Genomic DNA, 26,395 nt, shown 5'->3' with positions numbered 1-26,395 from the left:
CTTGTGAGAATGCAGGTAGGGAATATAATGCTAAAGGGCTACATGAATCATCATCATCATCCCATTGCGCCAGTGACGCTTTTATGACGCGCCAGAAAAATCTGTGCCTAATTAAAAGTCCTGTCAAAGATGAACATTTTCGCTTCGTGCTATTATTATCTGTGCGGTTCCACATTGACAGTAAAAGTCGCTATTTTCTGGCACACTCTATATCAATTTGACGCTAAATGAAAGAATATGAACTTTCAAAGTAAAAAGTCGTTTAAGGTGTCAGAGTCTCCTTTGTATTTTTAACTTGTTTACGTCGAAGCGTCAGCGCTGCTGTCGAGAGGAGAAGGTAAGGCAGCTTCTTTCTATTACATGAACGATACCTTTTTAATATATACAAACATACAATACATATAAAAGACACGTTTTAAGTGACTGAGCTAACATTAACTGAATGCTTGAACCAGGCGACTGTATTTACACTGTTGAACGAGATATTGTGTTTGTGCAGCCGGTTGCTTTTTCTTTTCTTTCTGGACACTTTCATAAACCTATGATAAAAAAAATAACATAGCCCCAAATTGTATATAAATAGCTATAATTTCGCTAATAGTCATATTAACTCGACATATTTAAGTAATAGTGTCCGTATAATACGGCTAAAATGGCTGCTGTTAATCTAACCTTGAAGTAAAGCTGAATTAATACTTGTATTCATTGCGAAATCATTAAAAGCCTAATTTTTATTGCGCCATTATCAAAATGTCGTTTTTTTTCGTGCGTTATAATTAAAGGCATAATGCAACTAAATGAAATATTCCTGCAGAACAGTTAACTCACTGTGGCACTGTGTAACAATCCTGAAACACAATAATATCCACTATACCTACAAATTATATATATTTATTTACATTTCACTCATTATTGTACATCTGAACAGGCTATATACTGTGAATGGCCACCTACTACTTTTTTTTAACCATTCAATATCTATATCAGTATTCCTTTCACATATAGATATACATAAAATAAGATATACCTTTATTGGTTCCACAGTGGGGAAATTTACATTATTGCAGCATCAAGTGGATAGTAAAAAAAAGTAACATTATGAACAGGAGTAATATTGGTTTTGAATGGTGAGATACCTGAGTTTGATATTGTTGTTGCACGGGTTTTAAAGTGAAAAAATAAATATTATAATAATATATTTATCTAGATAGAGAGATGGATAGATAGACAGTAGGGCTGAACAATTAATCCAAATTTTATTGAAATCATGTGACACACTGCAGCTTTAAAATTGCAGAGGCGAAATGTGGTCTAATACAACAATTCTTTAAATTGAAAAACCTCACCCCACCCCACACAAAAACCACATAAGAAATCTCATAGGTTGGTACAGATCCCCCATAAAATCACCCCCACCCACAATCCCATCCCCACACTACAAAAAGTGAAAAATTATGTAAAAATATCATTCCCATCTAATATCAAAAATCATACTCCCAATGCACATATCAGTCAATAATCCAATATATTCATATCTTTTTCAGCCCATATCACTTTATACTATAACTAAATCCCTCAATAAACCCCCCACCACCTTAGCTCCATTGTGCTCCTCTAAGGGGAAAAGGTGATAGGGTGGCACGTGATAAAGTTAGGCAAGATTGTTTAAAACACAATAAACAAAACGCACACTCAAACTGACCAACAGACAAAAACAATAACAGAAGAATCACACAACAAGCATCTTCACTTCTTTTGTGTATTTCTGAAGATGTGTTGTGTTGTTATTTTGTCTAAGTACAATGAGAGCCACGAAACTGGAGTCAGATTTCTTGCATGCGTTAACATACTTGGCCAGTAAAGATGATTCTGATTCTTAAGAACACAGTCTTTATATTGACGCTACTGGACGGGGATATCCTCCTACAAATTCAACATAATTCCCTCAGATGTGTAGATCAGCTGATTGCAGCCAGGTAAGCTGCAGTCGTGGCTTAGATGAACGGCTGAGGCTGGAGGGATGCTGTGGCTGGCACTCTAGTCTAGTGGGGGGATTCACTTGTGTGTCTCATATTACACTGCTGCGCTTCATCCCCCCTCTCTGTCTCCCTCCATCACTCTCGGTCTTCCTGCAGCCTGTGAGCGGATGAATGCCAGAGTCTGTGATTCTACCGTCGCCAAAAGGACTCCATGTCTTTCTTGGTAAGAACGTCCCGCAGCACGGCTTTTGTTTTGTGTCTGGTTGTCGCTCAGGTGTGACCTAGTAGACGTGTAATCGCGGATCAGTTGTCTCATGCTGATGCCTCTGATGGGAAATGGCAAAATCAATTAAAGTATATTTAAAGAAGGGCTTCCAGTAAGTGGTGCATTATTATGTGTTTAATATTATCCTTCTAGCTGATTATTCAATTTGTGTTTTGATGATATTTTCTTTCATGCAGCTGTCAATCAGGAATTAACGGAGACTTTAAAACTACATAGCATGTCTGCATTAAAGTGTTATCCAAATGAGATGTATATAATACAGTATAATGAATGAGTGAATATTCATATATAGGTGGGAAATGTCAGATACAATATCAGCTATCTGTGCATAGTCTCATAACGGGCACTTCTAATTATGTATGAAGCTCTTATCTCGCTCTCTTAGGACCCATCAGTCACTCAGCTGCCTCTTTGTAGTCTGTTATCATCACTCTAATTCTGTCTCCACTCACCACCTATTAAAAAAAAGCCCTGTGAGTGCCTTCACAGCCCCGTATTATCAGACGCTTGCTTCTCTGCTTCATCTCTGACCCTCCACACCCCTGTGGTGAAGCAGCGAATCACCCTCAACTCCCTACCGTTCCCTAGTTCCATGTTTCCCCTTCACTCCTCGTCCTCCTCCTCCTCCTTGTCCTGTTGGGCATGTCTCACCTGTGCTCCTCCCCTCCTCCTCCCCCTTCACCAGGACTGTTCCTGCATCTCCCACGCTCAGGTCCAGCCCATGGACATAGAGGAGCGCTATGAGGACATCAGCCACCAGTTCCTGGTCAGTAGCATGGAGAGGCATCCTGCTGATGCCTTTCCATCATACTTTAAGATTCACCTTAAAGTCATTAAAGGCTGACTATTGGAATACCATTGCTGTTGACAAAGCCTAAAGGGGCACTTCACTGATTTAGTATTACAATTTCTTTAATTGTTCCTTAAATTCCTAAAAAGACACACAAATCAGGGCAGAAGAAACACTACAATTCCCACAATGCAACTCAGTAGTGTCCTTAATTTAGACGCTCCATGTCCATCTTTCCAACTCTGTACCCCAGTTCATAACACAGGCTTTTTGTTGTGACCTCGACGTCCCAAGCCAAAGTGAAGAAATCCCTGATGACATCACTATTACATCATCAGGGTTTTTTTTTATTTTGAGTGGCATTTAATATGATGTAAAATAAAAGTAAAGTCAGTGGAGTGGCCCTTTAAAGCATCACTGGTATTCTATGTCAATAAAAAAAAACAACCATTTGCACGTATTCCCCTTTTTGCCTGTCTTATGATATTCTTCTATAACTCTAATCATATGAATGCAGTACTTGATATTGAATAATTATTATTAACTGCTTAATAATAATTATTATTCATGTACTGCTACTTTCCCTTTGATAAAAACAGACACAATGCTGAGGCAATAAGTGGTGAATACTAAGAATGTGTATGGTATGAAACACATTCACTAAATTCACTAAACCTGCAAGCACCCCCCTACACACACACACACACACACACACACACACACACACACACACGCACACGCACGCACACGCACACACAACTCACACTCTCTCTCTTTGCTGTTCTCTGTATCACAGTGCCATCTCCTGGCAGCTGTGGTCCCCTCACACATTACCTCATAGTTTAGCAGACTAACCTCAGTGTCATCTGCACATTTTAGCCCCTTTGTGGCAGTGGATATCCATGCAGGAGGTTACTGGGTGAAGGTCCTAATTCGGTGGATGAATTTAATGAAAATTCAATGATCCACTTTAGGGGATTGGGTATTTGGTAAGATATATTATTAAAGGGGAAGCACCATAACACAAAATGATTTAGAATATTACTCAAAAGGCATTTTGTGGTTTGATTTTTGTTTTTGACTCCACGCCCCATTCCTTGCCCACTCAAAGTTTCAGCCTCATTGATGTGGCACAAGTGATTGTGCGTCAGCTAGGATGACTAAGAGGCTTTGTTCTCAGCTCCAACAAAAGCAAATGACAATTATTATGTCGCTATTTTGCAGTTTTTCTCCTGGTGACTCTTGTTTGTGTCGGTTGCAGTGACAAGACAGGTGGAGGTTTGGAGTCGGGCTGAACAGTACCGACAAGAAAGTGTAATTGTCATTATTTTGTAGAATATTGCAGCTCACATCATTCATTTGATCAAAGAGGTTTTTTCAAGATTTTTCCCCAAACTCAGAGGACGTGTTTTTATTTATTTAGATTTTTTTACTCTTGATTTACTGACTTTGAAAGCAGTTCCTGCTTACTCATTTCCATGTTTAGACTGTTGGATTAAAGGACTACTCCAGGTTTATTTTATCAGCTCCTCCAGAGTAACAGAATACCTTATACAACTGTTTTCACAGGTTGAGTAGGAATAAATGTGATAAATTAACTGATCTTCATGTGAAAAAATAGTGGAGGTTATAGAAAACATAGCAGCCTTTTTAAAGACTGCAAATGTGGGTCTTTCTATTTTTCATTTACATATGTGATGTACTCAATCATGTTTACTCACAGAATAGTTTGCACATTGTTTTTTTTTTTCTCTGTTACCTTTGAGATAAATGTATAACATGCGTGTGTTTCCCAGCAGAGCACTGACGGTTCTCAATACACTCTGCAAGGGCCAGCGGGTGGAGATGACATCACAGGGCTTTCCGTTGAGCCCGCCCACTACCAGCTACTGGCCGAGCTGGGTGAGAAACACCACTGTGCACACACTTGAGTCAGACCGTTACAGCAGCCAAGAAAACCTACCTTTAAACTTACAAAAAAGTTAAATATAATTAAATATCAGCCCAAAGTAATTGACAATCACTGGCTTTCATTTGTCAAGTGGTCAGCCTTACAAAACACAAATAGGATTACAAATTGGTATGATTTTTAGTATATTTAAAGTCACATCACAATATCCACTTTTATATAATTCATCATGTTAAATAACATCCAGTACAAGCCATGGGGCTACATGAGCCAAAGGAGAGAGCGGGAACAACTGAACTACGTGACCATGTGACTACTTTAGTCCAGTTGAAATTTTAAAGCAATATTAACCTGCAATATTGACCTGTGTTACAGGGAGGGGCTTCAATAACCTGAGCCAGGTGTTCATGGCACGTCACACCCCCACTGGCCAGATGGTGGCTGTCAAACAAACCAACCTGGATGAGTGCACAGAGGAGGAGTTGCTGCAGCTCATGGTGAGCTGCTGTCCAGAAAAGGACATTTTTGTTAAGTACATGTGTTTCGTCTACAAAGCTAAAAAGCTTTTCAAATCGTTCTTTTCTTTTCTGATAACGTCGTTATCCTCCAGAACGAGGTTCTGCTGTCTCGGCTGTTCCGTCACTCCAACCTGCTGACCTCTCGACTGGTCTTCAGCTCCTGCTGTCAGCTTTGGGTCCTTACACCACTCATGGCCTATGGTCAGCCACTAACACACATCAATCATTTGTTTTGTTTTGTCCTTAAATCATTTTTAAAAAAACACCAGGTCCTGGTTTTGTGAATACTTCGAAAAGAGTTCAGGGTTTTTCTGCTGATGTTTTCTCAAGCCCAAATTATTACACTAACTCACACCATTCTTTTTCAAAATAAAGATAAATCACAGTGTATTGTCCATGAGAATGAGCTGCTCATCTGTCCTCTTCCCTCTCCTCCTGTCTGCAGGCTCTGCAGACACCTTATTAAGGACATATTTCCCAGATGGGATGAGCGAGTCCTTAATAGCATACCTGCTGTACGGTGTGCTGAAAGCATTGGAATACCTGCACCGGATGGGCTACGTTCACCGGTCAGTGGAGACAGAAGGTGTTATTATGAGATACACCTCAATTGCAACACAAAAAAACCCATTAAAAATGAAAAAAAAATGTTATGTCCAATCAGGGGGGTGAAGGCCAGTCATATCCTGCTGTCAGGAGATGGGCGCGTCTACCTCTCAGGGCTCCACAGTGTTTACAGTATGATGCGTGAGGGGAAGAAGATGCGGGCGGTGTTCGACATGCCCCACCACAGCCCCGCCCTGCTGCCCTGGCTCAGCCCCGAATTACTGCGACAGGTCAGGCCTGGCGAGATTCTGTTACACCCACTCCTTACTTATTTCCTTCTAAAATTGTTTTGGTCAAAACTGGAGTGACACATTATTTCCAAGTGGAAGCTACATATACATCCTGTTTTTCATTAATAGTAATGAAACATCGGCTGATCTATTCTGATCTGTTGTGTCTCTCCTCTCTCTTATTGTGTTGCCCTCAGTAGGACCTGCACGGTTACGGCGTGAAGTCAGATATCTACAGTTTGGGCATCGTGGCCTGTGAGCTGGTCAGCGGCAGGGTGCCTTTCCAGGACATGCCACCCACTCAGGTAACAAAAACACTTCCATTCAAACTGCTGTCACATTTAAAGGGCTGGTTTGCTCAAATGTCTTGTATCCACTGTTTGAATCTCTCTCTCCAGATGCTGCTTCAGAAGCTGCGTGGCTCCCACTGCTGCCTGCTGGATGTGGCTCCCTTCCCGCTGGGCGAACTAGGGGGGCTGAAGGTGTCGCGCTCAGGGGTGGACTCCGGCATCGGGGAGAGCGTGGCCACCGGAAGCCTCACACACAGCACCACCGCCCCTCCCACCGACCGACCTCAGAGCCCCGGGCCCAAAAACCACTCAGCCACCCTGCATAACCTGGTCCAGCTGTGTCTGCAGCAGCAGCCCGAGCGCAGGTCTTTACTTTAGAGGAACAGTCAGCTTTGATTGACAATTGATCAGATATGACGATATAATTGTGTGTTTTTATCTTCTGCCTTCTATAGACCGTCAGCTTCTACACTGCTGACCCACGCCTTCTTCAAGCAGGTGGGTTTCCACTAGGTCTACATTAATTTGAGTAAAAATCTCAAATCTGCAAACATCAATGAATTAAACATAGAACACTCATGATTTTATATTGTAGGTTAGGTCTGTATATAAAGAGGCAAAAAAACATTACAATGCAGTGGCAGTGTTTAAGAAGAGTCGTGCTGTTTGTTGACAGGTGAAGAGGCACACCCGAGACACCTTCCTCAACCTCATGTACCCAGCGGCGCCCCTCACCAGCCCCGAGGACCCTCCCGTATCCTGCCCCCCGGGCCCGTCCTGCCACGCTCAGACTCCAACCTCCGCCGACGCCACCGAGGCCGTGTGGGACTTCTCCTAACCCCTCCCACCCCATCCCATTCTCTTTTCCCCCCTCCCAATTCTCCAAATTCTGCCTAGCAAGCCAAACACAAGACAATCAAAGCAAAGCAATGAGGCCAAATTCTACTGTGCTTTTATTTTTGTTATTATTAACCCGACTCTCTGAGCCTTTTTTAAGTAGTTTTGTAGTTTTTTTAAAAACATACGTTTGTTTGACGCAAATGTGGATTTTGGGTCATGGGTCAGTTAGGCGACTGTGAAAGTGCTGGATCAAAGAAGCTGCTCTGATTTAGATCCATAATAATAATGATAATAATAATAATAATAATAACAATAATGATAATAATGATGACACTAATAGACTGTCAAGGAGTCACAGGACAAAAAACGAATGAGCTGATTAATAATCACACACTTCCTCTGAGGTAACAGGCAACTATAAGTTAAAGGTGCAGTGTGAAGAATTTAGCGGCTAGCTAGATGAATGGACTTGGCAGGAATGGAAGATAATATTAATAAGTATGCTTTAATTAGTGTATAATTACACGTTTTTTGCTCCCAATATAGGTACTACTACACACTTGGAGGCGAGGGGTCAGTTGTTTGCAGTCTGCAGCCTCACCACTAGATGTCACTAAATTCTACACACTGGTCCTTTAAAGGAAAAGTCCACCCCGAAATGCTGTTAGGTTAAAATCAGCTATTTGTGCAATACATTGTCTGTGTTCGACATGGTAAAATCCATCTGCAAAAAGGAGGAGACACTCATGATATTAGCCTCAATAGACCAGAATGCAGTTCACTAATACATGTCGCACTTTTAGAAAGAGGTGTGAAATTGCTTGCTGTGTTTGCTGTGACCATCGTACCTGTTGTTCTGCTCAAAAGACATCCTCAGAGACTTCAATCCCAAACGATACTGACTGAAATAACCCCAAATAAGTATAAGACACTATGTGAGGGTGGATTTTTCCTTTTGTAAGTGTTATTATGTCTTCCAACTGTGAATAGTGAATACTGAGGTACATAAAAAAAAAGATTTGCAACACATATGTGCATATATATTCATCTATATCGTTCAGTATATTTGAATAATAAATATTTTTAGTTTAAACACCTTTCTAAACTTCAGGATTTATTGCCAGGATGCTGTTTTAATACTAGATCAGAATTTGGGTAGAATCTACCACAATTTCCTTAATTATTTGTCCAAATTAAAGCGTGGGAAGTCTGAATTTGTAGGTTTTCAGGCCTCAATAAAAATCTGATGGTGTGTGTTTACTGAAAAAAACAACAACAAAAAGAAAACATGCCCCAAAGTCAAATATGTAAATACCTTTTTAGCAGTACGTTTGGCTATATATGCACATAGTGTTAATGTACAGTCATTTTAAAACTGCCTACTGTACGAACAAAGGGGAAAAGGTACAAATCAGGCTCTGAAAAAGAGCACATGAGCAATAGAGTATATCTAGTGTTCCATGTAGGAAATAGAAACCATGAGTAGACCGTAGATGAGACACTTCCCTTTCCTGATCACCAGTGATACGCCAAAAGAAGAAGAGTAATTCTACTGTGCTGTAACCACTTCTCTCCAACAATGCCTTTGTGTTTTAAAGAAACCTCCATTCTGAATATGGTGACCTTTCTGTAACTGTGATAAAGTGTACTGTGTATGAGAACTGTGATTTGCAGTACATATCAAACATGGTAGCTGTATGAGCCTTATATAAACATTATAAACCATATATATGTATATACAAAATTGGATTTCTAAACTTCCTGTTTGCCTTGATTGATTTCTTGGTAGATTTGTGTTGATAGTTAAAGTGTGTGTGTGTGTGTGTGTGTTTTGGCAGTACGCTCCATTGAAGTGCTGCCAACCTGGTGAGTCCTCGATCTTTGATGGATTCTCTGAATTGTTAGATATGTGGGAAATACTTAAATCTGGAACACATAGGTGAGCAGATGGTGACGGTGACAGCTTCTTCTGTGTGTGAAGAGCTTCCCAAACCTATCAGTAACAGAGGAAGCAGATGCTCCTCAGGGTTGGACCGATCCAGGAGGTTGTCATCCTCTGCTAACTGTTGACTCACTGCTGCTTTAGGTAACATTTGAGTTCTGGAGGGAGGCAGAACGTGTTTTCAGTGATCTGCTGTCGTGCTGGAGCTTCCTGGGATGATAGGATGGTTGAAGGTGCCAAAGAGACTGAAAGAGTCCTGGCCTGAAATCCAAAACAAGTCATGAATATTTCAAATATGTTACCAAAGAAAGTACCAGTGAGAACATTGAGTCCTAGTCCTCCACATTGTAACTTCCTGTGAGGAGGTTGATACAGTGTATATAATTCTGGAGGCTACTAATATAGTCACAGCTGAGGACACATAAAGTACATGTGCTCATATTTTGCAAAACTACACACTGAAAACTAAGTATTTCCTGTCAGTTAAAGAATTATTAAGATAATTTATAAAGAAATTATTAAGAATGTATCAGTATTTACCAACCCGACCAACTTTACACTTTTTTCTCAATGATGATGTGTAGATTATATAATACTATATTACATGTTATGACATTGGACGCCAGGGTTATCTGAGGCTTTGTCAGCCCTGCCAGATGCAGAGGTCAGCTCTCAGGGTCAGAAAGAGCCACCAGATGTGTTTCCTGACAAACATTCCTTAAACACACAGGGTTGATAATCCTAATCTGTGTCACAGTCGCAGTCACCTTGGCCTTTCAGCAATGACCTCCCAGATTCAATTCTAGGAGACTCACTGCTCCTCTTTATGAAGGAGCTGAGGAAAGATGTTTTTAAGTCTACCTTACATTTAAAATACTACAAATAACAGACTACGATAATTACAGTATTATGTTAAAATAACATGTCTTTATATTACACTTAAAACCTATTTAAATGGAAGATTTAATCACATAGATTGTTAAATAGCGGTTCTCCACTGTTCCGCCAGGTGGCGACACAGCATCAAAACAAATCGCAACCAAGCCCTGTCCTTAGCAACCACGTAGCTCCACATCGACAACGTAAAGCAGAAAAACTGTCGCAGAGACATCTAGTATTATGATAAATAATAAAAGCCGCAAATTCCGCTGTTTGGTCTGTTATATAAACTGGCTATAAAAGAAACAGCTGCATTGTGTTGAAAGTGCAGTTAAAGCCTGAGGAAGTTGGCTGGGTTGGTGTTTGTGTGCCAGCTGGGCAATGTTTTCAGTTTCCGGTTTGCTTTCAAAATGAAGTGTTGTCTTCTAAAGTGCACACAGATGTTTGATGCAGAAGACACAACACAATGAAATAACACGGGTAACATGTGTCGTTTCCTTTACGGCAAAATCATTGAAAAAAAATGACCATTTTGTGATGCAATGTTTTGAAACTTTATACATCATTATCAACTTTAAGGCCCATGAATTTCATGTTTTCATGTCAAAGCAAAACCTCGATATTATATTCTGTTTTCCAGTTTTTAAAAAATTTTTTTTTTAGGTAACTTCACTTTACATAAAGACATGAGAGAACTTATAAAATGTCTGTCATGGTCATAGTATAGAGGACCAAAGTGTCACAGAAATAGTAGCCTAATTAAACATTTCATTATTAATAACTAATTGTACAATAAAAACAGGAATTGATCAACTCGTTAAGTAATGAATGAATGACTTGATTAAACCCTAAACAAATAGAGTACGTAAGTAATTCTTCCTTGAAAGAGGACCACAGTGGAAATAAGTTATCATTTAACTTTTTAATGCTATCACAAACACTTTCAATCTATTTGTTGTGTGTGACATTTATTCATCTATATTGATAAGTCAAAAAAAATCAAATCAAAATTCATTATCTGATATTTTAATGAGCAATAAAAAAAGAGGAATTATAGAAAGAATTCACAAATTAAATAATAATCCACCAATAAATAGTTAAAATGAAAAAGGGGATTTACAAAAGCAACATTAAATAGTCACATAGTAGTACACAATCTAAAAAATACATGAATGAATTCCTATATAAATCATGAGAAAAAAAGAAAATAAATATCATGCTTGTACTTGTACGTAAGTGAACAGATGTGCTTTTATTCTTTCAATGAACAACTTCTATCGACTCTTATTTTGACTGACAGGAAGTCGCTTCTGTTCTCATGCGCGGTGACGTCAGGCGCAGCTTGACACATTAACAACAACTCGGCGTCAGTGACAGTTTGAGTCTTTTCGTCACACAGGTGAGTGGTCTCCAGTTTCTCCACCGTTTAAAAAAACAGTGTGTCAGCTTTTAACATGTTTGTCCTCAACGTGTGAGACTCATGTAGCCGGGCAGGCTTGTGAGGACGACGCGTTTCTGTCACATGAGGAGAAGGAGGAGGTGGAGAAAGGGAGGCTAAAAAAAAAAAAAAAAAAAAAAAAAAAATAGAAATAGGCTTTTTTGACAGCTAGCCTTCAGTTAGCTTGGCCAGGTGAGGTCGACTGCTACGGTAATGTTTGTCGAGGATAATTAAAGGCAGCTGTGACAGGACGAGCGAGGCTGCTTGTGGCTTATTTTTAGAGCAGAAACAAGCATTATTAACGGTGTGTGTTTTGTCGTGTTAACCACTATCGCCTCAGTGAACAGCTCGAAGTGGACAAGGAGTACTTAACGTTACCGGAGGCGTTTTGGTGCTTTAGCTTTTGTTTCACCGCCTCCGCGATAGGTAATTGTCTGTGTTGTTGTTCTTGACAGCGCCAAACACTGCTGGGAATATCATCAGCTTCTGGAAGGAGAAGAGCCGAAGAATTGGAAGTACGGGCCCCAGCTGTTCCAAGTCCTCTCTGCCATGGAGTAAAAATATCGGGAAAGTTTCTTTAGTCCATTGCCACAACACGTCTACCACCGCCCTTTTTTTTTCTCCTCCCTGTGTGTGTGATACCTTGCCAGAGTTGGACAGTCATGATGTTGAGCGTTGATGCCAAGCAGCAGTGCTTCAGGTCATGACTGGTAGGAGACCATGAAGCAGCCAGGGAAGTGACCTCGGTGGACACTACAGCCTGAGGGTGCTCACTCTCCGGCACCATGGCATCTAAAGAGAGACTGTACGAGGTCTGGATGCTCTATTGCACTAAGGTAAGGTGGATTCCTCAGCTGCATGACCACACACACACACACACACACACAGTCCCCACACTGTTCCGCCTCATGTGAACCATGCAGGGAAATGAGATGAAGTAATGGACAGTGTGATGGCATTTCCTCTCTGGCAAACACAGAGGTTATTCTCTGACCATTTATGTACCGGAAGTTTAGTGTTTCTTGATGCTTCTGTATCAATTCTAGGGCATTTTTAATAACTAAAATCAATATGACATCCTAATATAACACTTTTAAACCAAAGACACCACAGTGTTTTGTGGCACTGTTAAGCATCTTTTAATGCTTTAAATTGCACATTTCAGGATGCTAAAACCTCTGAGACCATCACAGTACTATTAAAACACTCCAGTTAAACCCACACTAATTAAATGCTTGCAGGATCCTAAAGGATTTATTGGTAGGGGACACGTTAAGCGTATAAATGAATGATTAATTCACTAAAAACACAATGTAACTCAATATTAGGTAATAAAAATAGTCTCTAGCTCCCACATATAGCTGCTGACTATATATTCTATATCTATTGAAATGTCAATAGCATCACTCTACTGCTGCAGTGGAGTGCAGTGTGCGTATAGGATACTGCTATGTTTTCACAGTGGACGATGAATGAATCACACACGAGCAGAGACAGCACCCCTTGAGTCAGCTGTTAGGTTAGATTTAATTCACTCGGCGATAAAGCATGCGCACATCCCACCGTCCAATCAAAACGGCCCGTCTGAGCCGCTCCTCACGTGAGGAGCCCGGCTGCAGCCGCACACACACTTGCTTCCCACAGTAATCCCTCACCACGGTAACACACGCAGCGCACGGCCCTCTCTCAAGTATTTACTCCATGAAAGCAAAGCTGTACGTTTAGGACATGACATTGAATAATCCTCAACCACCACCACTCCCCCCCCACTGAGTGGTAGCAGCATAAAGCACGCACAAGCCTGGCAGAAATTGGAATAAATGGAACCCATGTATTCCCATCCATTGGTCTTTAGGCTTCATAACAGAAGTATCCAGACACACTGCTGCCTGCACACACTTATCACAGTCACTTGTGAAAATGCCGGCGATTGCTGCGAGCGTACACATTGCATTTGTTCAGGCAGGAATGTGTATTTGCATTGACTAAGCATTACACTGCGAGGAGGGATGGTTTAATTTCATCTTGGATACCAGCCAAGGTCCACAGGGCCAACATTTCTGTCTTTGTGTATCAAGAGATGCTGAGAGAAAGAGAAGCATTTACATATATATGTGCAGCAGAAATGTCAGGTATGGCCGGCGGGGGGGCTTTGCGCTACGTGTGTGTGAGTGTGTGTTACAGGGTTGCCAGGGTATGTAGTCAGCAAGGAGAACCTGCAGTCACGTGTCCCAAATCAGATGAGGAATGCTGGTGTATGAGGGCAGTCTCTTATCCAAGCTCTGAGACCGAGACCCCCCATCCTAACAACCTGCCATGTCCCAGCGAAGGGTTAACAGCTCCACAACCTCGCTCTCCTTCCCTACCTCCTGTTGTCTCACTCAGCCCAATGATTTTCTTATCTCACTGTGTGCAGGGAAATACTAGTAGATGATCATCCACCTGTTTTATGATGCACTTCATTCTTTTTTGTAACATATTTACTGTAGAATGAGTCACACTTGCATTTCGAAGTGTAGTTTTAAAAGAATAATCATTACCTCTACCTAAAGTTTTAATGATATCTTTTTCTATATACATGAAGGAGATTAATTATCACTATCCAGGTTGTCATACAATCAATAACATTGAAGTATTGTAACACTGCCACCTTAAATGACTGCTTACAGGCGGTTAAAGCATTAAAATAGAAGTCATATCTATTTCAGCTAGATTATACAGTGTAATTTGATAAATGGCTCGTGAGATGTTTGTTGTATTCTCGTCACAGCTCCCTCGTGTCCTCTGCCTCTCTGTCTGTGTTTAATGATTGACAAAACAGCAGAGAGACATCCTCCGCCTTCAGGGTCAGAGGTCAACAATCTCACCGAAGTGGAGTCAGCAGGGACGCGTACTGTACAAAACAAGCAGCCTCGGGCGGCGTCGTGAGAACCGGTTCGTCCTGCTCCCGTTAAGCCAGACATCAGCCGACTCGCCTCGCTAGTTTCTTATCTCTGCTGTGTCATGTTTGTCACTCGATGGTCAACTAGTTCCCTGCTGATGTGAAAGAAAGGGGCTTGGATTGTTTACATTTTAAATTAAATGTGAAATACGGCATTGTAGAAATATGTCTGAGCATGCTTTAAAGGCAGCAGTGACAGATATTCAGTTGGCATAATGAAGATGAGGTCAGAAATTATTGGGCGAGCAGCTGTGAGCATCAGTGTTGAGGAGGGGGGCGAGGGATCTAGCGTCGCTGCATTCTGATTGGATGGAAAGTAACTTTCCAAGCAACTTGACCAACCAACCAAAATCATCAATATATTAGTTAGATGTAACTCTTTAAAAATGGATTGAGTAATTACCTCAAAGTGCTGGACACAAATAATGGGCAAATAGTGAATTTTTGGAGTGACTATTTTCAGCTGTGGATTAATACATATGGTATTTGGTGCGTGAGAGAGTATTAATGGCATCAGGATGTTTAGAAATGTGGGATTTAATCTAAGTAAACTACAGTGTATGCGTGTGTGTGTGTGTGTGTGTGTGTGGTCACCCAGTGCACCAGTGTGGATCATAGCAGTGATAGCATAGTTTTTGCACAATAATGGAGCTCTATGCCTCAGAGTAGTAAGATAAGAGGCTTTGGATACACACACACACAGTACTGATTAGTAGGATCAATACATTGTGGTTTTGGTATTTTTTATGGGATTTGTTGACAATAATAAAAATATAGAATATCACCCCAACACACTTAGAAGCTGAGCAAGTGATGTCATCATCCTGTCATTTATCAGCTGATGTGTCCACTTGTATTTACAGCTCATATAAACAGTTTTCTATGAGCAGACTACAGACAAAATATTTATAAATGAAGGTGCCCACTTGATAACCCCGACCTCTTATCTACTCTCAAGCAGGCAGGTCCCGCATTGAAACCAGGCGCAAGGCTTTCCTTAACTGCACGAGCCAAAACAAAAGGGCAGCGCCGCTTCCAAAATATAAAACTATCTGATTGTATGTAACAAAACAATGAAGTCTCCAAGTTAAAGATTTCAACTGCTTGCTAATGCTTGAAATGAACTTTTTCTGAAGCTGTTAATGGTTTGTAGTTTTTGCACAGCTGTTAAATAGATCTATATTTTCTATATGACATATTAAAGGATTAGTTTTCATTATACAGTATGTCTGTCCATGAATAGAAGTCTAATACAATCAGAGGGAGGTTTGTAAAGCATGAATTTTAACAACCATAATGAGACTGTGCTGTGGTAATAGAGGCTGACTCCAGCTCTCCTCTCAGAGTTGTAGAGGACCGAGACATCACACACAGCAGCTAAGGCCATTATGTAACCAGCGATCCTCTTAGCTGCCTGTCATTGGTTCGTTCTACAGTGTTGTCCCCGAGCAGACGGAGCGGCTGCTGGTTGCCTCTGGTGTACAGCGGTGCAGTAACGCTGCAGTGCCTCTCCAGCTCTTTCCCCCCTTCTGTATTATTATCCTGGAGGGCAGGTCAGAGAAAGTGGAGGGTTAAGTAGACTTCTGACTAACGCTGGATACTCTCTGAAGGCTTTTTTCAGCTGCAGAGAAGCCCCCTGTTAAAATTCACAACCACAGGGTGCACGCCTCTGTACAGCCAGGGGCTTCATTTCATCCTTCACTGGCTTTCGAGCTGAGTCCTGTATCTTAATTCTGGAGGAGAAGTCCTCACTGCTTTTTAATTGTCCACAAACCAGCGATTTCTGGTTAGGATTCTCAGGACCTTCATTATGTCAGCGTCCCCTCCACCCTCCACCCTCCCCCCCACCTACCCTGCCCTGTGAGAAGCTGTTTGACTGGATTGCAGAAAAAAAACGACATCCATTTGCATAAACCCCCCCCCTGCATTTAACGGGAGTCATGATTTAGCGAGGAGGAGGATTGGAGGAAGAGGAATGAAATCAGAGAAGGAAAGAGAGAGAGGAGAAAGATGAAAAAGCTGAACAGTGGAGCTGGAGACGACAAAAAAATAAAGAGGATAAAATGCCAGCGTTTCACATATTTACCCAAGTAGATTACTCAGGTCTTTTTTCCGGCTTTGCTGCTTGTTTGCTTGTTACAGTCTAATCTGTTGTCACACTTATACGCAAGTGTGTGTCTGCATGCCGTGCCGCTCACACACTCACAGGCTGTGGTTTAGATGCTGGAGTGCAAAGTTTGTTCCCTCAGGCTAGCTTTCTCCCCTTTTAAAACATTTCTTTCTCATTTACCTCCGTGCTATGAATATCTGAGGATTAACAGTGATGACACTGACATCTCTTGTGGTTTTTAACCCCTCCCTCCATCCTCTATAAATACACTCCTGTTAGTGACATCACGGCCAGAGGATATGTCACTGATGATAGGCGGCGATGATGCAGACACTGAATGACCGCAGCAGGGAGGGAGCCTTTTAAACAACGCGGTTTTCAGTGACTCCATCCATGCCACTTCCACCCAAACTACATCTGCCCATCGCCACCCAAACCAAACAAAGCAACCACCCGACCAGCTGGCCCCCGACCACGCCTGTCTGGAGGGGCGGAGCTCTCGCCAAGCTGCTGCAGCACTGCATAGAAACTCCCAACTCATAATAGATCAATCAAGTCAATTACCTTTGCAAAATGTAATAATGACACTGTAACAGTTTCCTCTTTAGAAAGCTCCTGCTGTTGCGTAGCTATAGAAAAGAATGACTTACTCAGCCATTTTCTCATAATGGTTTTATTAGTGTAATAATCTTGTATTATTTTTATGTGTTTAACTTGGTCGGTTTTGGTGTTCAGTGGTTTTTGCTCCACTTGCCTTTGACTACTGTTTGCTCTGATTCATTTTAAAGCAGTTTGACTGTAGATTTCTCTCTTTCTTCTCTTTTCATTTTAGCATTTTTCATTTAGCATGCATCATGTGCATCAATGATGTTCAAGAACCATTTTCATCAATCAATCAATCAGACTGTTTATATAGCACTTTCATACATAGTAGTGCAAAAGGAAAGTGTTGACATACCCTAACCCCCCCAACACACACACACACACACAGACACTGCACACTCCCAACACACCACCTATATCACGCACAAACAATAAATAACTATGTTGTAAATAATGACTCGATAAAAACAGGAAGTGAGTAAACTAGGAAGCTATCTTAACTCTCATGAAGCTGCAATGAGGAAACACCAGATGTAGGATAATAATGTAAAAATTCACAATAGCCAACTAAAATACAATAAAAGATAAAATAAAAGAGATTGATCAAATGTAATCGATAGATTAAAAAAAATGAAAGGGAGTAAAACCAGTACGGTGTACGGTGGGAGTATTATAAGGAAAATAAAAATAACAAAACATTTCCTCATAAAACATTGAAAAAAAACCCAACTCATGTTTGCATGATAGCATTCTTCCTCTTTACGTTGGTTTGTTACCACCACTGGCTGTCAATGGTCAATCAATAGTGTAGATTGGATGGGAATTGGGCTGCCTGTGTGCTTGTACATCCTTTAATTAAAACAAAAAGCTTATGCTGCTGCCATAACCTTAAAATGCATGACTTTCTGTGTAGGAGGAAATAAGTACTGAAAAAGGAACACATTTTATTAAGTTACTGCAATACATATCTGATCAAATATTTACATAATTCAAACATATAGTGATATGACGCCTTAAAATCATTAAGTTATTTACTATCAGTTGCAACGAAGCATCCAATCCTGGCATCCCGCTGCGTGCTGACAGGACGTGTCACATAGCAGAGCCCGATCCGCCATCCAACATCAACACACGTCTCATCTGTCAGCGTTGGGCGCCTCACATCAGAATGAACGAGAGCTGTCAATGCGCCCGGGCATCGATCCTAACTGCACCAACGCTCCAGCCACTTTGTACGTCAATGGGCAACTCTCTTTGGAGAATGAGGAGCATCGATCCGTGTTGCTGGCGACCTTACTGCGTTTACAGAGGTCAGCTTTAAACAGATCTTTAGGAATGTGATGTAGTAGCTTGGCAGAGGGCCTAATATGGTAATGGTTTTACATAGGAGACACATGTGATGCTTTCATGGGAATTGGTTTTTATGCATAAATTGGGACACAAGATGATTGTTACTAGGGGACAAGGTGACCATTGTTGAGTTAGGATTCCTACTCGTAAGTCTAGATCATTATGTGTGTGTGTGTGTGTGTGTGTGTGTGTGTGTGTGTGTGTGTGTGTGTGTGTGTGTGTGTGTGTGTGTGTGTGTGTGTGTGTGTGTGTGTGTGTGTGTGTGTGTGTGTGTGTGTGTGTGTGTGTGTGTGTGTGTGTGTGTGTCTGTCAGTGTGTGTGTGTGTCAGTGTGTGTGTGTGTGTGTGTGTGTGTGTGTGTGTGTGTGCTCCAGTCCAGCGATGAAGGCCGAGGATAAACAGAGCCATGTAGAGCAGGGTGTGTCCTTGCCTGCCACAGTCCTAACCCTCAATGGGCATCTGTGCTGCCCAAGCTGCTGCCTAAAAGAGGACATTCTTTTAGACAAGACACACACACACACACAAAAAAACACACACGCTCAGTCGCTTGACAGTGAAGCTGCTGGCTTAAATCATCATCTCCTAATTTTCTGGCAGAGACGCTCACATGCTTGCGCGGACTGCAGAAAAATGTATTTTGTGGACTGAAGAACAGCTGAGACATTATGCATAAAAATTAGTGAGGCTTTTTTTTTTTTTTCATTGTAGGCAGTGATTCACGCTGTCAAGGTTACACAGGAAAAAAGAAACACACAGGCGGCGTGCCATGTTCTCCCAACAGAACATATTATTCACACGTGGCCGTCGCCGAATCCAATCAGACGTCTCCCTGTTTTCCATCGTTCTCAGTTCACTGTGCTTCTCTCTCTCACACACACACGCACACACACACAGGCCAGCGTTGCAGGATTGTTCTGATGACTTCATAGAAATAGCAGCGAGTCTGGCTTCCTGCTCCCTTTTTTTTTTGGCTGATTCCCACTCTGACACGCAGACAGAAGCAGTCAGGCCTTTCACCCTCTCTCCCCTCCTCTTCTCTCTCCCCTCTTCCACTCCCAGTCCTTGGGCCAGTTGTCATGTTTTTCTTTCAGTCGCAAAGGTTTAATCTGCAAGTTCTTTTATATCTCGATAGGAAATTGTACATTTTAGTTTATGAACTAGCTCCAGCTCCCTGTTCATGTCGCAAGCTTCCTTTCTGTCTAAATGTGGTATCGTGGGAAGTCATAATAACGGTGTGATTGAAAGAAAGAAACATCAGAAATGAGCAATTTTAACACAGTTTCCTATTGTCCAGCGCCTCAATTCATGTCCCAATACCTCCTAAACACCTCACAATATACTGAGGGGTGTTATGCTAATCTTCTCTGATCACCTCGTCAGCCCTCCTTGACCTAGATTGCTCACTCACACCCACCAGATGGTCAAATTCCCTTTGACAGCATCCGACGGGGGGGTGCGAGTCCGTGATTACCCCTGTACGATGAATGAATTACTCCTCCCGAGCTACACTGTGCCATGCGTCTGCAGTGTTATGACAGCTCCACCTCTGCCGCACCTGCACATGTTATAGCTACAAACATTCACTTGAAGTTTTTTATAATCCAGAGACTTCATAATCCCCTTTTTCTTTGTTTGCTGTCTTCGTGATACCTGACGCTCTCTCTCACCTTAAAGCGCCCGCGTGTGGAATTAGAATGTGATTATAAAGTCTTTCAACTTATTCCGGTGACTTTAGTCTGATGTTGATGGAAAATGAAACTAAGCCTAGAAATTGCGTCAGTATCCTTAAGTAAGATCCATTGTAATTATTAAGTAATGCCAAGATGAAAAGAAAAGCTGCAGCATATTTACATGATTTAAAATAACTTCAAATTCCAAGTAAACCAACTTCCCTCAGGACAATAAATATGAAAGTATTGTGAGACTTTCTGAGACTGAGACTTTCATGATCCAAACGTGTTATCTAAGTGGTTAAGTTGTTGTGAAAAGCGGTCCCTTGTTAGTTCCTGTGGGCCGAGGGGATTTTTTTTTTCTACACCAGGCCAGCTTTCCTCTGTAGCCGACATTGCCATCCCATCCTTCTCTGGGCATTGTTCCAGGAATTTAGGAAATGTCGATCAGCCGGCTGTTAGAAACACCCCCTAATACACACGCACGCACACACACCACACACACCCCCCACCCTGCTCAGAATGCAGCCAGGCCTGTTTTCCACTGTCAACAGGTGCATGTTTGAGCTTCTTGAGCCTTAAACAGATAAGAAACTCACACGGCCACCTGAGACATTCCTGCTCTCACGTGCTCATCATGCTGCGGCTGTAGCTTCATAAACCACTCAACTTACACAGTACACACAGGCATCGACTTGCCTAACACATAATTTAACATTTGTATCCTTTTTGTTTTTAAAGTTCCTGGTGACAAAATGAAAGTGAAAGTGTGTAATTGAATGGGGTTTTTATAAGTTCTTGAGGCAATGAAAACCCATTTGAAGGGTGTGTCAGCCTTTCATACCCTTTTTGTCACGATCATTGTGAATTATAGTGTGACAGAAACAGAAACGTTGGCCACCCATTGTTGTCTGAGTCACTGAAGACATGCGTACAATAAATGTAATCAAATTGCAGACAAGGCCTGTCAGCTGGCTGCCATTTATGTATTATAACTGCGACAGATAAGTCAGCAAAGGCCACTAACTGTATTGTGTCTTTTCTTTTCTCTCATCTCTCTCCGGCTCTCTCCCCTCATCCATCTTCATTGCTCTCCTTCACCTTCTATTTTGACATTTCTCAGAGAGATCCAGACTACTTGAAGATATGGCTGGAGATTTTCATCAGCTCTTATGAACGATGCCTGGACGTGGACTTTGAAAAGCCGGCTTCAAGGTAACTTGTGACGAACTGTAATCGCAATGAATCACTCAAAGCTCAATAAAAAAAAAAAACATATTTATGCATTTAATAGTTAAAGTAGCAGTAATAAAATCAATGGGCACGCAACTCACATTTTTACACTTTTTCTTAAAAAAGGTACTAAAGATAATAAAGTGATTAATTTAAAGTAATAATCTTGGAGATTTTAACTTAAATAAATGCCTGTTGTCCAATGGCTTAACACAGTGGTGATTGAGCTGATGGAAGCCCTTGAATTTGCAGTATTATAAACTGGGTGTTGGTGGCGATATTCCCGGGAAGGGCGCAGAGTTAGTGACGTGTTTTTCATCACCCAGCAGTGATTGGTCAGCCAGAGAGGGTAGGTGGTGCTTAAGCAACAGACTTGCTATTTAACTCACTGCCAACTGACTGGAAAAACTGTTTGGATTTCTGGGAAGTGAAGTCCAAAAACACACCTGCAATACGGTTTATCGCCATAGGTGTCACCAAAGAGCGAAATGGAAATCTTAAAGATTGTTACTTTAATGTTGAGAAACCAATTGATTCATTGACCAAAAAATTCAGTCATTTTATTTGTCTAAGGGAATTTGTCCAAAGAAAATAACGATACATTTAAGATGTATCTAATTTCTGCCATTTCATCTCACACTGTCCCGTCAGCATCCTTCCATCTTTAATATGTCACACCCTGATTACACCGACTTCCCTATAACATTTAACAATACACCAGTGCAGCTTTCTGCATTAGGTCATCATGAGTGGGTTTTCAAAACTACCCCTGCCTGTATGCGTCACCCACAGCATGACCGCACACCGTTCAGCCTTCCACAGCACAACCAAAAATAGCCCGACCACGCCGGATTCTTTTATGCAGAGTGGTCACATTTTCACGCAGGTGATGCTCCGATGTGTGTCGACATGCGAACATACGATCCAGGTTAACGTGAAACCCCCTGAGCGTTTAAAACATCCCCGAAAATTTGCATCCAGTATGTTAGAGCAACATCAGACGACACCACATTTCATAACAGAGGGAGCGCCGTGTGAATGTTGCTGGTTAAATCCCATTTGTTGAGCTTTTCATCTCTCCCTCTCTCTCTCTGTCATTTCCTTTCTTGAATTATTTTCCTGCCCCATCCATCCTCTCCTCTCTCTCTCCAACTCCCTCCTTCGTCTTCATCTCTCTACCTTTTGTCCTCTCTCTCCTCTCCATTTTTCTCCCCTCCCCTCCTCCTTCCCTCTCCTTATTTTTCCTCCTCAGCTGCCACATCTGTCCTGCTTTCCCACAGACACTCATTTTGCACGGGTTTGGCTGCACTCCCCCTCTCTCTCTCTTTCTCTCACTCTCTCTCTTTTGCAAGAGCAGCACAGTACACATGCTGTTTTTCCAAGGAATTAAAGCCTGAATGCAGGCCATGACCAGGCATGTGTGTGTGATTGCAGAAAGAGAACCTTCCCTTGTCTGTAAAGCAGCGAATCCTCCTCCATGATAAACCTCCATGGTGAAAAGCAACATTTTTACAACCTGTGCTGAGAGATTAAACACTGCAATAGATTCTTCCTGCTCATTGTGGCTGTTGTGCATCTGTGTTCTCCAGGCCAGAAGAGGTTCCTCCGGTGTTGACCCTCCTCCCAGACAACATCCTGCAGGTTTTGCGCCACCAGCTGCTGCAGTGCGTCCAGAAAGCCTCTGACGGCCTGGAGCCTGAGCAGCAAAACCTGGCACTGCTGCTGCTCAAATTCCTTATTATCATCTGCAGGTCAGGACAGCAAACATAAACATATAGAATAAATAATATACAGAAGGACACAATCCTATTTTGCCATAAATTGGGTTGTAATGTAGTAATGCTGATACCAAAAAGAAAGAAAGTGATAAGCTAACTGTGTGTGTGTGTGTGTTTCTTATAGGAACCTGTCCAACGTGGAGGAGATTGGCACATGCTCTTACATCAATCACATCGTCAATATGACGACACTCTATATTCAGCAGGTGTGACTCCTCTCTCTGATGTCTTTGAATGTATTCACTAAGTAAAAGAAAGTAGAGGAATTAAAGTATGTATCTATAGTCCGAGGCCTATAGTAGCAGGTGTGAAACGTGTGTGTGTGTGTGTGGTGTTTTTAGCTGAAGAGCAAGACCAAAGAGAAGGAGATGGCCGACCAGAGCCAGGCCGAGGAGTTTGTCCGTCACGCGTTGGCTTTCTGCGAGAGCCTCTACGACCCGTACCGCAACTGGAGGCATCGAACCTGCGGGTAACGACATAATGAAGTTAACGTTGTCATTCACCAGCAAAAGTAGCAATTTAACATGCTGTATTGATGGTAAATGTTATAATTTACCATCATCCTGTCCTATAATTAGTGTTGATCTAAGCTGCCAAATGGGAATGTTGTCACAGCAGGGTTAGGGTTATGAAGCTTTATATGTCTTAGGGAAGTGTCACTTTACAGAAGTGTGTGTGCATGCTTGTGTGTGTTCATATTTGCATATTTGTTTGTGTGTTTTTCTCCAGAGAGCAGCTGGGAACAGTAGAGAGGAGCAGACAGAAGTACAAAGCAGCTCCGCTCACTGTTGAGTTTGTTCCCTTCTTTTACCGTAAGTCTCTCATTTCCACTCTCTGTCCATGTGCAACATAGTGTCAGCAGCAGCAAATAGTTGGTTTGATGCAAATAAGCATCAACTGTATATTTTACCTTCAGTTAACCTGCTGTAAAAAACACAAAACAAAAAGCAGCCACAGTACTTTGCATCTCTTTCTTTTATTAGCCTCTGGGTGCGGTTGAGGAAGCATCATCAACAAGCTTCTCTTCTCTTCTCTTCTCCCATTCCTTCTCTTCTCTCTCCCCTCTCCTTTCCTTTTTTCCCCTCCGTTCCCCTTCCACCTTTCCTCTTTCCTCTCCTGTCCTGTCCTCTCCTCTTCTTCTTTTCTCCCCCTCTCTCTCCTTTTCTCTCCTCCCTTCATCTTTTCGCTCCTCTCCTGTCCTCTCCTCTCTGCTTCTTTTCTCCCCCTTTCTCTCCTCTCCTTGTCCCTCTTTCTTTTCTTTCTCCTGTCCTCCCCTGTCCCCCCTCTCCTCTTTTTCTCTCCTCTTCTTCCCTCCTCTCCTCTGCCTACTCCTCTTCTTTTTAGTCTCCTCTCCTCTCTTCTCCTCTCCTGTTCTCTCATGTCGTCACTCTCTCTCTCTCCCTCCTCTCTCTCTCTCTCTCCTCTCTAAGTTCAGCTGAATCCACTCTTTGTGTCCTCGTTCTGTTTGCCAGGCGTTTAGATGAGCTGATAGTGAATGGTGTCTGTCAAGCCACTTCAGTGATGCTGGCGGCCATTTTGAACAAATAGTCCCTTCAGCCCTGCGTCCTGTGTGTGAGTGCTGCGGTTTGGCACCAAAGATAACTCCCAAGGCCCAACCTGACAGAGAGTGGGGGTGTGCTTTTGATAAAAGTAACAAGCTCAGTTCCCTCTATCCATTTATTTAGCCCATTTTCCCTGATAGGCGATAATGGATTCTGCTCTTAATGATTGCAAAAACTCTCAAGGTGAATCAATATTTTACTTTTTTTTGACCTTTTTGACATTTCAAGTAAACTTTGAAAAGTCACAAAAACTTCCATGAGGTGTTTTTCATCGCCTAAGTTAAAGAAATGTGAAAAACCAGCTGCTTATTCCCAAATTAGCTGATCTTAAGAGGTTTATATTATTGTCATTATTGGGTCAACTCATAGTAATCATGTGGTAGCAGAATTGAATAGAGATGTGGCATGATCCAGATGAAGGAAACAGACACCACGGAGCCAAGACGTCACATGTCTTCTGCCCAATCGGATGTGTTGACAGATGAGTTAATGGATGACTGGGACCACCATGACCCAGAGGTTACTGGCAAGACTGCCACATGCCTTTGTGTGTGTGTGTGTGTGTGTGTGTGTGTGTGTGTGTGTGTGTGCAGTGTGCAGTGTGTGCTCTCCAGAGGATCTATCTTATCTGCTCTACGGATTTCATTTGGTTTTCATGCCTGAGTGTCTGTGTATGAAAGAGCAGGAAAAGATAAAGACGTGTCTGTGTGCGTTCATCACTGTTTTTGTTTACAGACAAAAATACAGGAACTTGGACAGTTAGCTGTTAACTGTGGTTTCATTTTATGATTGTGTTGTATTTGCATAGCTGACATCATGATTACAAGTCCAGCTAATGCCTTTTTATGTCTGTGTGTGTGTGTGTGTGTCCTGTTTCCAGAATGCTTCCAGGAAAGTGAACACCTGAAGGAGAGTCTGAAATGCTGCCTGCTCCACCTGTTTGGAGCTATAGTAGCCGGTGATCAGGTAATCCTCTGCATGGCTTTTAACTGGCAGGTCACAGGCTTGATTCAGCTTGATAACCCCAGCGTACTTATCTCTTCCTGCTGGCCGTCAACGTGATTGGAGAGGGTTCCAGCATGGGACCACTTTTCATTGATTAGATGAAAGCTGCTCATTCAGACTTCTACTTTCTACTTGGACCACAAGACATGGACATTAAAGTCTAGTAGTAGTAATCATAGAAATGAATGGTGGTGTAACTCATTTCACTTAGTGCTGGCTACCATTTACTCCTTATACTATCAATCTGTTATTTTCACAATGAATCGCTTACTCATTTAATCAACACAATGTCTGAAAATAGTGAACAATACCTATCGCATATCTCAGAATCCAAGGTGATGTTTTGTTTGGAATTGGAAGCGGGAATTTTCTTCCATTAAAATCAATTAATTGGTTATCAAAATAGTTGCAGATTAATTTTGTGTTGATTGATTAAT

General features: G+C 41.8%; 2 protein-coding genes across 3 annotated transcripts in view; both read left to right on the top strand.

Annotated features, from left to right (window-relative positions):
• The first annotated feature begins 140 nt into the window (after positions 1-140).
• On the top strand, positions 141-9,175 carry stradb (STE20 related adaptor beta). Its single transcript, XM_062445510.1, has 12 exons — positions 141-337; positions 2,136-2,202; positions 2,951-3,031; positions 4,855-4,957; positions 5,340-5,461; positions 5,575-5,683; positions 5,928-6,051; positions 6,147-6,318; positions 6,519-6,623; positions 6,717-6,973; positions 7,064-7,106; positions 7,285-9,175. Exons 2-12 carry the CDS (start codon positions 2,191-2,193, stop codon positions 7,444-7,446), a joined length of 1,290 nt encoding a protein of 429 aa, XP_062301494.1. The 5' UTR covers positions 141-337; positions 2,136-2,190; the 3' UTR covers positions 7,447-9,175.
• A 2,423-nt stretch (positions 9,176-11,598) lies between these two features.
• The window catches only part of nbeal1 (neurobeachin-like 1), a 45,383-nt gene continuing 30,586 nt past the window's right edge, over positions 11,599-26,395 (top strand). The window contains exons 1-8 of one of the 2 annotated variants that reach the window (XM_062414861.1): positions 11,599-11,668; positions 12,163-12,543; positions 21,504-21,595; positions 23,203-23,364; positions 23,516-23,597; positions 23,733-23,860; positions 24,121-24,203; positions 25,834-25,919. In XM_062414861.1, coding sequence (XP_062270845.1) covers positions 12,493-12,543; positions 21,504-21,595; positions 23,203-23,364; positions 23,516-23,597; positions 23,733-23,860; positions 24,121-24,203; positions 25,834-25,919 — 684 coding nt within the window. In that variant the 5' untranslated portion in view covers positions 11,599-11,668; positions 12,163-12,492. Of the gene's footprint in view, positions 11,669-11,688; positions 12,544-21,503; positions 21,596-23,202; positions 23,365-23,515; positions 23,598-23,732; positions 23,861-24,120; positions 24,204-25,833; positions 25,920-26,395 lie in introns of those variants that run through there. The other variant, XM_062414862.1, reaches the window with a different exon arrangement.

The sequence above is a fragment of the Scomber scombrus genome, chromosome 24 (assembly GCF_963691925.1).
Source record: "Scomber scombrus chromosome 24, fScoSco1.1, whole genome shotgun sequence".
NCBI classification, from domain to species: Eukaryota; Metazoa; Chordata; class Actinopteri; order Scombriformes; family Scombridae; genus Scomber; species Scomber scombrus.
This window is presented reverse-complemented; position numbering and strand designations above follow the sequence as displayed.

What these genes read in the sequence shown, in the direction of transcription:
- stradb (XM_062445510.1), top strand. An exon ending in ACATCAGCCACCAGTTCCTG is followed by an intron (nt 3,032 to 4,854) that starts GTCAGTAGCATG and finishes GTTTCCCAGCAG; the next exon opens with AGCACTGACGGTTCTCAATA. An exon ending in AGGAGTTGCTGCAGCTCATG is followed by an intron (nt 5,462 to 5,574) that starts GTGAGCTGCTGT and finishes GTTATCCTCCAG; the next exon opens with AACGAGGTTCTGCTGTCTCG.